Raw genomic sequence first — 12,028 nt, forward strand, 5'->3', positions numbered from 1 at the left:
TCAAATGCCTCTCTCACTGTTTTTTTGCTCATCCAGGCCATGTTCATCCTTCAGGGATAAGCTCGCCTGTATTCTTTCTGTACCTTTTAAGGCTACCCTGTATTTTTTCTGTTGTTTTCACTATCATACCAGCCCTAAATGGGGATTGTGATGATGAGATGATGATGATGACAGTGGTGGTGGTGCTGGTGCTGCTGGTGACTGTGATATCTAATATTTAATGAGTATTTCCTGTTACTTTTTTTAAAAAAAAAAAAAAAAAAAACCTCTTTAAAGTGGAACTACTTTACATATAAGAGGAGTTGAGTATTAGGGAAGATTACTAAATTTCTTAAAGTCACCTAATTAAGTGTTGTAACTGAAATTAAGTATTTATCTGTGTAAAAAGCCTAAATTCTTTGTGACTCCACCATGCAGTCTCCTCTCAAATTTTATTAATTTTTATAATAAAATTAATGCAATATTTAATAATAGGTTCTTAACACCTCGTGATTTTGTCTTTTATTATTGTTAAATACATACAACTGCTTTCAGCAAATGTTTATAAGCTACTAGAAAAAATTACCTGGCCTTATATTTAATTTTATATATAGCTTACATTAGTTTGCTAGGACTGCCATGATGAAATATCACAGACTCGATTAGTTAAACAATATAAATGTACTTTCTCACAATTCTGGAAGCTGGAAATCCAAGATCAAATAAATTTTAGCATCCTAGATGAAAGCAATTTCAACTTTGATGCCATCGTAACTTATTATAATTAAATACCAACATTTGAAAATATATTATCCTAAGTATTAATAACAGATAAGCCTTTATAGATGGCAAAATGTTTTGGATTTAATGGAAACATTGTAGGCTCCTGCTTTATATTATCCATATATAATATTTCCTTTCAAATAGTTTTTTTTACAACAGATATCTTACAGTGTAATCATACATGATATTTAAAATGTTTATTTCACACAAAAGAATGCATCATTTATTCAGAGAAAAATCTCTACGTACTATAAGTTAGACTGTTGGTTTCATTCATGCCACTCAGAATCATAATATTATCTGCAAGTTTCTCAATATGTACCATAGCTATCTTAGTAAGAATAAGCTTTAGGTTTGTGATCTGCTTTTGAGATTTAATTCATCCACTTCCACAACTCCAAATACAGTAAAATTCAAACTACAATAGCATTAAAACTATGCCTTCATCAGACATTTACTGAGTGCCTTCTATTTGCTAGGAAAAGCACAAAACTGAAGCTTTAACAGCTCTCCAAAAGAAAATCAGTGCAAAAATTTTATTTAAGCAATAAGGTTGTCCCCTGCATTTAAGAAAGCAATTTTTCATATGGTCAATCATCACCATATAAAAAAATAGAAATTCATTTTCTGTGTAGTTTTACATTCCTTCAGTAAGAAAATCATCTTTTATATAATGAGTTTTGGGAATTAAAGTAATACCATTAGAAGAGGGCTAAGTTTCCATTTAATCTCTATGACTCACTTGAAAAATGGAACTTACAAAAGAAAAACAGAAAAAAAAATTAGAACTATTTGAGAAATGTCTAAATATTAACTTATGCACTCTATGTTAGCATCACTTGGTTCTGTGACTTTACAACATTTTAACTATGGTAAAAGGCACATTCTTTCACATAGCTGCACTCAGATTTTCAATTTCAAACTTGAAAACTCCCCAAGAATGTCTTTACAAAATATCCATATGTTAAAGTTTATATTTCCAAATAGCCTTCCAAAGTGGCCTCCAAAATTAACAACTTTACCAATTTTTTAAAAAATTGTTACAAAATAGTTTTGCAACAAAAACAATCTCAAAGGTTTATTTTTCTGATATCTGTTTTACTGCTATTCAGAAAAACATAGGGACCTTAAAGAATCTCCTTAAAATTAAATAAAATCAAACAGAAGCTTCTGTGATTTCAGTACAATGGCAGATTAAGAAGCTCCAGATCCTTGTCTTCCATGGCAATATCAAGTAAACAACTACAGATTTATTTAAAAAGCTTTGTGGGAGCTCTAGAAACAAATCAGGAATATAGAACAACCAAGCAAATGCCTAGTCAAGAAAAAGTCACATTCAGGAGTTCCCACTGTGGGTCAGTGGAAATATATCTGACTAGCATCCATGAGGTTGCAGCTTTGATCCCCGGCCTTGTTCAGTGGGTTGGTGATGTGGCATTGATGTAAGCTGTGGTATAGGTCACAGAAGCAGCTTAGATCTTGCATTGCTGTGGCATAGGCTAGCAGCTGTAGCTCCAATTTCACCCCTAGCCTGGGAACTTCCACATGTCATGTGGTATGGCTCTAAAAATAAAAATAAAAAAAAAAAAAAAAAAAAAGTCACACATTCAAAAAAAATAGGAAATTTCATGGCATTTATCCTTGCTCTTATACCAAGGTGGTATGGCATAATTGGAAGAATGCAACTTATTTCTTGATTTCACACTCAAGATAAAAGGAATGAGTGGAACTTTTTGCCACATTCTGCCCTATCTGTAGGCTATGCAACAAATTGATTTCAGTATTGCCTAACTCAGGGTTCAGATGAGAATAAGCAGTATAATTTGGCTCTCAGGTTGAAAGTCACAGAAAGTAGTACCAGGCACCAAAGTGCATGAAAATTGCAGAAGGACTCCAGGCCCATGGACACCTGGGGGCAAGAAATTATAGGCAAAGGAATACAATAGAATATCTAAGGCCCTGCAAAAAGCAGAAGTGAGACTTAGATAAATTAAGACGTATAAGCAGTTGTGTGTATAGGAGATTGGGATAAAAAGCACACATGCGAGTCCACAGATTCATATTCTCAGAAAAGGCCAGAGAAGACCTCAACATTCATGCTGAATTTATTAGTGAAAGACTTCCTCACACAGAGCCATTATGCAAAGATTAGGAATAATGGCTGTTTTTCCAAATGCCAAATTTTAGCAAAAGATCACAAGGCATACAAAGAAAACTAGAAACATGGCTCATTCAAATGGAACAAAATAAATATCCAGAAACTATCTCTAAAGAGCCACAGGTTTTAGACTTTCTAGATAAATAATTTAAGCTACCTTATTAAATACTCTCAAAGAGCTAAAGGAAAACACATTAAAAAGAACAAAAAAAAGTCAGAAAAACGATATATGAACAAAATAATATCAAAATTGATTTAGAAATAACAAAAAAAGAACCCAAGCAAAAATTCTGAATCTGAAAAATGCAATACTGAATTGAAGGATTTACTAAAGGGCTTCAATAGTAAACATGAACCAGCAGTCCAAAAAAAACTTGTAAATTTGAAAGCAAGTTAAATGAAATTATCGCATTTGAAAAACATAAAGAAAAAGGAATGAAAAATAGTAAATGGAGCCTTATAGACTTGTGAATGAGCCAACATCAAACAGACCAATATATGTATAACTGAAATCCCAGAAGGAGAATAGAGGGAAAAGGGACAGAGAGCTTCTTTGAAGAAATAATGGTAGAGAACTCTCCAAATTTAAGGAAAGATATAGAATTAAAGTATAATTTGTTAAAAGAACTTCAAGTAGGATAAACTCAAAGAGACCCAGACACACTGTAATCAAATTGTTGAAAGTAAAAGACAAAGCAGGCTTAAAAGCAGCAAGAGAGAAGTGAATCATATAACAACGAATCATCAGGTCTTCCTGCTGAAAATTTATAACCCCTGTCTAAGTGTGACAAAAGCAGACAAATCCCAGTTGAGGAAAGTCTAAGAAACTCTCACAGCCAAGAAAAGCCTAAGGCAATGTGGTATCGCAATGAGATTTCAGAATTGTGAAAGGACTTTAAGTAAAAAGTGAAGAAACCTGATTATGGACTTAATAATAATGTATAAATATTGGTTCATTAATTGTTTTTACAATGAGCCTTACTAATGTAAGCAGTTAATAATAGGGTCAACTGAGTGTGGATATATGATAACTTTCTATTGTCATCTCAATTTTTCTGTAAATCTGAAATGTTCTTAAAAGTCAAGTTTTTAAATGGCATTATTTCATTCTTTTTTTATGCCTGAGTAGTATTCCACTATATATGTATCACATTCACAGCAACATTGATCAACCAGACATTCTCATACTAAGTGAAGTCAGAAAGAGAAAGGCAAATATCATATCACTTATATGTGGAATCTAAAATATGGCACAAATAAACCAATCTTTAAAACCAAAAAGGATACACACACATTGATAACAGACTTGTGGTTGCTAAGCAGGAGGGGGAGGGAGTGAGATGGACTGAGAGCTTGGGGTTAGTAGATGCAAACTATTATATTTGGAGTGGATAAGCAACGAGATCCTGCTGTATAGCACAGGGAACTGTGGCCAATCACTTGTGATGGAACATGATGGAGGATAATGTGAGAAAAAGAATGTATATATATATATATATACACACACACACATATATATATGTATGAGTCACTAAGCTGTACAGAAGAAATTGGCACAACACTGTAAATCAAATATATTTTAAATAAAAGAACAAAAACAAACAAAAAAGCTAAGTTTTTAAAAACAATTTTTGGTATGTTAAAATTTTATTTAAAATAATAGTTTTTTAAAATAATAGCACAAATTCCCCTTCCTCATTCTCAGAACTCAATAAATTTGCTCATTTTACACCATAAAAATAGTTAATGTAGTGTAATATTTAGTCACTGAAATTTGACTTGAATATTAAATCATCAATTAGATTTTCATTGTGTGCAAAGTATTGCATTAAATGCATTGTTATTTAAAAATTTTAAACACAGTCCCTGCTTTCTCAGGCTTAAAAAGCTAATTGTAGAATTAAGAGATAAACCAGGTTCTCAAACATGACACCTGTGACATTTTGGGACAAATAATTTTTTTTTATAGGATGTTTACTAAAATCCAGTTTTTTTTATGGGATGTTTACTGGCCTCTAACCTCTTGATGTCAGTAGCATCCTTCCCTAGTTGTAACAACTAAAAGTTGCTCTTGAGGGAACATCTAAAAGTGTCCTACTTGTGACAACCAAAAATAAAAATTCTCAAATTTTCTGTAATCCTATAAATTCTCTAAAATGTAAAGTCTATTAATTAAATATCAATTCAAGACCAAAAATCTTTAAAATATTTATGGAAATAGTTACATCCTGGTAGTTAAGATTATCTTAACATAAGATTTAATATTTGTACAGAGACTTTTTTATGTACATTATCACATGTAATCATCATATTTGTACAGAGACTTTTTTATGTACATTATCACATGTCCTGTGACATAAGCATTATTGTTAGTAGTATTGGTGTTAGTGTTATTTTACCCCTATTTTGTAGGAGAAAATTAATACCTAGATAAAATTACTTGCTCAAAATCACTCAGCTTTTAAGTATAAGGACAAAAACTAAATCCAGACATTTTGATGCAGTTTTCATCCCATGTCTCCCATGTCATCATCTGTAGTTACCATACAATGAAGAAAAAGGAAGAAAATTCTCTAATGTAGTGCTTTCCATTGGATCATCTGACCTGACATTACAGTATCTAAAATGGAGGCAAGAGAATTGTAACTTACAAGCTCTGGGAACTTATTAAGATCAGGTTAAGTTTCAGTAGATTAGTTTAACCGTTATTGTTGGTTTTTGTGTTTGTTTTACTATATTCTGCTTAGATAATCACCAAGAATAAATTATAATATTTTATATCTTTAAATTAATACGTTATATTTCAGATATTATAATTTGATCTACCCACATCTCTTTAAGTATTAATTTCTTCTTCCTTTTTTTTTTTCTTTTTTTTGTCTTTTGTCTTTTTAGGGCTGCACCCACAGCATATGGAGGTTCCCAGGCTAGGGGTCCAATTGGAGCTATAGCTGCCGCCCACAGCCACAGCCACAGCAATGTGGGATCCAAGCTGTGTCTGAGACCTACAACACAGCTCATTGCAATGCCAGATCCTTAACCCACTGAGCAAGGCCAGGGATTGAACCCACAACCTCATGGTTCCTAGTCAGATTTGTTCCCTCTGCACCATGACGGAAACTCCAAATTTCTTATTTCTCGATGAGACTCAAGATGCCTCTATCTTTTAAAACCTAACAAAGTTATGTGTGGTTCATAGTGATAGGATTTTTAGATTCCAAAAATATACTTTTTAATTATTAAAAACACTGCAGATCAATAAATTTACCGTGCCCAGGTAGACACATCCCAAACTAGATAGTAATTAAAGAGGCTTTTTTTTTTGTCCTTAATCAAATTAGGCTGAAGAAAACTCACAGAATAAAATATTTCCTGGCAAGAACTTCCCAAAACATATTCTTCCTTTAAGGTATACCCCTCTCCAATACATGTTGGAGTGTACATGAGTACAGCTAAGATAATTAGACATAGATTGAATGTTTGATTTAATAAATGTGAATCAAATCATTTCTTGAGCAGAGGAAAAATTAGGATGAAGTGAAGGTAAGTGAAACCTGAATGACTTTCTCTATGATGACAAGGGATTCTTCCTTTCCAAAAAAAATAAACAAGCACATTTTTTGTAGCATACAGTTTTTAAGGATATTCATACTGTGTTAGCCTGATTACCAAAACAATATTGACTGTATGTTCCAAGTATCTTTAAGAAGATTTGGAGATTAATAATTTACTTGAATTATCCATACAAAAAGGGTAATGTCAACCTGGACCAATTGTCTTCAGAAAAACACAGGCTAAATTAGGGGATGGGGGAGACCTAAAACTAATCCTAACTGGTGATCAGAAAATGATGCCTGGAAGTAAGAACAGAAGTGAGCAAAGTATTTAAGTATGTTCATCCAACCACCATATTTTTAAGCTTCTACTGATTGTGAACCTCTATGTGCTTCTGTGGAATTTAATTTCAATTCCACCATTGTATGATGGTGAAAAGACACATAGCTTTCCTTATTGCAAATTCAACAGTCATCACGTTTGCCTCAAAAGTAAAAGGGTAAAACATCCAGTTAGAAGATGTATGAGTTCTAGGGATCTAATGTACAGGATGGAGACTACAGTTAACAATACTGTGTTGTATGCTTAAAAATTGGGCTTATCAGACACAACCTAGAATAGATTTACAAGGAGATCCTGCTGAATAGCATTGAGAACTATGTCTAGATACTCATGTCGCAACAGAAGAAAGGGTGGGGGAAAAAACTGTAACTGCAATGTATACATCTAAGGATAACCTGACCCCCTTGCTGTACAGTGGGAAAATAAAAAAAAAAAATTGCAAAGAGAAGAGATCTATAATATTCTCACCACATGCAAAACAGTAATTATGAGAGGTGATAGATGTGTTAACTAAGCTTATTGTGGTAATCATTTCACAATATAATGTAATCAAATCATCACACTGTACATCTTAAACTTACACAATGTAACATGTCAATTATATCTCAATAAAGCTGGAAAAAAGATAAAAGATGGTAATATGTGTATTTTCTTGATGGGAATGAAATATTTAAATAATGAGGAAGGAGTACTCCCTGGAGAAACTTCAGAATATAATCAAATTTGAAAAATATTTTGAACATTCATTCATGATAAAAACTCTTACCAAAGTGAGTATACAGGGAACATTCCTTAACATAAAGCCATTTATGACAAAACCACAGCAAATAAAATGCTCAGTGGAGAAAAGCTGAAAGCCTTCCCACTAAAATCTGGAACAAGACAGGGATGCCCACTCTCACCACTGTTATTCAACATAGTACTGGAAGTCCTAGCCACAGCAATCGGACAAACAAAAGAAATAAAAGGCATCCAAATAGGAAGAGAAGAAATAAAACTGTCCCTGTGTGCAGATGACATGATACTATATATAGAAAACCCTAACGACTCAATCCAAAACATACTTGAACTGAGCAACAAATTCAGCAAAGTAGCAGGATATAAGATTAACATTCAGAATTCAATCACACTTCTGTATACTAACAATGAAATATTAGAAAAGGAATACAAAAACACAATATCCTTTAAAATTGCACCCCAAAAAATCAAATACCTGGGAATAAACCTGACCAATGAGGTGAGACTTATACGCTGAGAACCATAAAACATTAATCAAGGAAATTAAAGAAGATGTAAGAAAATGGAAAGATATTCCATGTTCATGGATTGGAAAAATTAATATTGGAAAAATGGCCATACTACTTAAAGCAATCCACAGATTCAGTGCAATCCCTATCAAATGACCCATGACATTTTACACAGAACTAGAACAAACAATCCAAACATTTATATGGAACCACAAAAGACCCAGAATTGCCAAAGCAATCCTGAGAAACAAAAACCAAACAGGAGACATAACTCTCCCAGACCTCAGGCAATATTACAAAGCCACAGTCATCAAGACAGTGTGGTACTGGTACCAAAACAGACATACAGATCAATGGAATAGAACAGAGAACCCAGAAATAAACCCAGACACCTATGGTCAATTAATCTTTGACAAAGGAGGCAAGAACATAAAATGGGAAAAAGACAATCTTTTCAGCAAGTATTGCTGGGAAACCTGGACAGCTGCATGCAAATCAATGAAACTAGAATACACCCTCACACCATGCACAAAAATAAACTCAAAATGGCTGAAAGACTTAAATATAAGACAAGACACCATCAAACTCCTGGAAGAGAATATAGGCAAAACATTCTCTGACATCAACCTTACAAATGTTTTCTCAGGTCCGTCTCCCAAAGTAACAGAAATAAAAGCAAAAATAAACCAATGGGACCTAATCAAACTGACAAGCTTTCGCATAGCAAAGGAAAGCCAAAAGAAAATAAAAAGACAACTTACAGAATGGGAAAAAATTAGTTTCAAATGATGCAAGTGACAAGGGCTTGATCTCTAAAATATATAAGCAACTTATACAACCAAACAGCCAAAAAGCCAATCAATCAATGGAAAAATGGGCAAAAGACCTGAATAGACTGTTCTCCAAGGAAGATATACAGATGGCCAACAAGCACATGAAAAAAATGCTCAACATCCCTTATTATTAGAGAAATGCAAATCAAAACTACCATGAAGTACCACCTCACACCAGTCAAAATGGCCATGATTAATAAGTTCACAAATAACAAGTGCTGGAGGGGGTGTGGAGAAAAGGGAACCCTCCTGCACTCTTGGTGGGAACGTAAGCTGGTACAACCACTATGGAGAACAGTACCTTAGAAAACTATACATAGAACTACCATATGACCCAGCAATCCCACTCTTGGGCATATATCCAGACAAAACTTTTCTTGAAAAAGACACATGCACCCACATGTTTGTTGCAGAGCTAAACACAATCGCTGAGACATGGAGACAACCCAAATGTCCATCAACAGATGATTGGATGAGGAAGATGTGGTACATATACACAATGGAATACTACCAAGCCATAAAAAAGAACAAAATAATGCCATTTGCAGCAACATGGATGGAACTAGAGACTCTCATCCTGAGTGAAGTAAGTCAGAAAGAGAAAGACAAATACCTACATGATATCACTTATATTTGAAATCTAATATACAGCACAAACGAACCTTTCCACAGAAAAGAAAATCATGGACTTGGAGAACAGATCTGTGGTTGCCTGTGGGGAAGGGAGTTGGATGGATTGGGAGCTTGAGGTTAATGGATACAAACTATTGCCTTTGGAATAGATTAACAATGATATCCTACTGTGTAGCTCTGAGAACTATGTCTAGTTACTTATGATGGAGCATGATAATGGGAGAAAAAAAGAATGTATACATGTATGTGTAACTGGGTCACCATGCTGTACAGTAGAAAAAAATGTATTGGGAAATAATAATAAAAAAATAAAGAAAAAAGTATTTTGAATCATGCATACAATCCCATCCCTAATGACACATTTGTGATGTGAATAAAAATCAAAGAGGTTTGTATTTTGAAGTTTATGTTTGTGCATAAAACAATTACCACTAGCCCTGCAGCTGAACTATAAATATAGTTATTATATCCATGGTTACATTCCAGACATAAGTATTCACCTTAACACTTCTCTTTAATGGAGTTTAGAGAGAAATAATAGTGAGATATTTAAGATTGGAGGGCACATTTTAAGTTTACTTTAATTCAATATATTTCTTTTATAAGTATAGGTGTCTAAATTTCCACGGGACATTTGCACACTCACTAGGAGAAAAAAAACATATTCTCACACTTATCCCCCTTTCAGACTAGATACACAACATCCTAAGGAAATGAATGTCAGCAGATCTGAGGAGCAGTTCCATGCTGTAAATCATGCAGAACAAACTCTTCATAAAATGGAGAACTACCTGAAAGACAAACAATTGTGTGATGTGCTACTCATTGCTGGACACCTCCGAATCCCAGCCCATCGGTAAGTATCCTTACACAGACAGATCATTTAGTGAATATAGCAAGTATGAAGAAGAAAGAATCAGTCCATTGAGTACAAATTGGAGCACTGAGGAAAACTTTTTATATTGAAAAGGAACTAACTTAAATGATCCATTTCCCTGTGTGATGTTTCGAACAGCCAAACTAGAGAAATTGATGAAGAAAAACAGCATAAACTGTCTAAAGAAAATAAGCTTAATTAATTCACCTTTCTAATTTCACTACACTTTTCTGAACTATCAAAGCTTTATGCAGAAAACAGACTCACCAGTATCACAAAGTTACTGACTGTATTTCATGCTTTTCAGTGAGATTATGGGCTGATTTAAGTTCCTATGAAACATTCCTATTTTCAGGTTGGTTCTCAGTGCAGTGTCTGATTACTTTGCTGCAATGTTTACTAATGATGTGCTTGAAGCCAAACAAGAAGAGGTCAAGATGGAAGGAATCGATCCCAATGCACTTAATTCCTTGGTGCAGTATGCTTACACAGGTAAGTGCTTGGCATGTATTAACTCATTCAATTCTTAAACAATAACCCTACATTTTATAACCCACGTTATTATTATTCTGACTCTACAAGTGAGAAAATTGAAGGATAGACCAGTTAGGTACATTTCCTAAGGTAGTAAGTGGCAGAATCAGTATTTAAATTCAGTGGTATAAAGGAGCAAGAGGTAAATAATATGCTATAAAATATTTGACAATGAGAAAATAGAGCTATTTTAACACAAAGATGCAAGAGCATATCTCTCTTTCAAATGTTGTGGGTACATTGCCATTTGTAAAAATGAGAATGAAAGTGGGATATTCTAACTCTACAGGTTTAATTTCTTCTTTTGAAATAATAACGTCATATTTACTCAAACTATAAAACAAGGTAACCAGTTGAGTTTGAGCACCAAGAAATATTTATTATTCATTCATTCATTTATTCCAACTTTATTGAGGAATAATTGACAAATATATTTGTATATATTTAAAGTATACTACTTGACTATATATATGCATTATATTTATATAGTGGAATAATTACCAAGATCAAGATTACTAATTCATACATCATCTCAATGTAGTTAACATTTTTTGGTGAGACCACTTAAAATACACTCTCAGCAACTTTCAAGTACACAATACCTAATATATTATTCCATGCTGTACTTCATATCCTCAGAACTTCTTGTAACTGAAACTTTATACCCTTTGACCTATATCTCCCCATCTTACCTTCCCCACCCCTATTCCACATACAAGTGATGCCATACAGTATTTATTTTTCTGTCTGCCTTATTTCTGTTAGCATAACGCCGTCCAGGTTCACCCATGTTGTCACAAGTCGCAAAATTTCCATCTTTCTTATGGTTGAATAATATTCTATTGTATGTATGTGTATATTACATTATCTTTATCCATTCATTGGTCAAAGGACATTTAAGATGTTTCCATATCTTGTGAATAATGTTCCAATAAACATGGCAGTGTAGCTATCCCTTTAAGATCATGTTTTCACTTCCTTTGGAGTAGAATTGCCGGATCTCATGGTAGTTCTATTTTTTTTTAATTTTTTTCAGGATCCTCCATAGTGTTTTCCATAATGGCGGAACCAATATATACATTCACCG

At 33.5% G+C, this 12,028-nt stretch overlaps 1 protein-coding gene and 1 long non-coding RNA gene across 2 annotated transcripts in view; one reads left to right on the forward strand and one right to left on the reverse strand.

The window, feature by feature from the left end:
- Positions 1-12,028, forward strand: part of KLHL4 (kelch like family member 4) — a 98,019-nt gene that overhangs the window by 52,230 nt on the left and 33,761 nt on the right. The window contains exons 2-3 of the mRNA XM_021079961.2: positions 10,219-10,386; positions 10,763-10,899. Coding sequence (XP_020935620.1) covers positions 10,219-10,386; positions 10,763-10,899 — 305 coding nt within the window. The remainder of the gene's footprint in view (positions 1-10,218; positions 10,387-10,762; positions 10,900-12,028) is intronic.
- LOC110257755 (uncharacterized) overlaps positions 1-12,028 on the reverse strand; it is a 93,270-nt gene that overhangs the window by 5,940 nt on the left and 75,302 nt on the right. The gene's annotated exons all lie outside the window — the stretch shown is intronic.

The sequence above is a fragment of the Sus scrofa genome, chromosome X, assembly GCF_054392235.1.
Source record: "Sus scrofa isolate SSC_HxYL_T2T_F1_AM1 chromosome X, Sscrofa_HxYL_maternal_Yorkshire_Landrace_v2.0, whole genome shotgun sequence".
NCBI classification, from domain to species: domain Eukaryota; kingdom Metazoa; phylum Chordata; class Mammalia; order Artiodactyla; family Suidae; genus Sus; species Sus scrofa.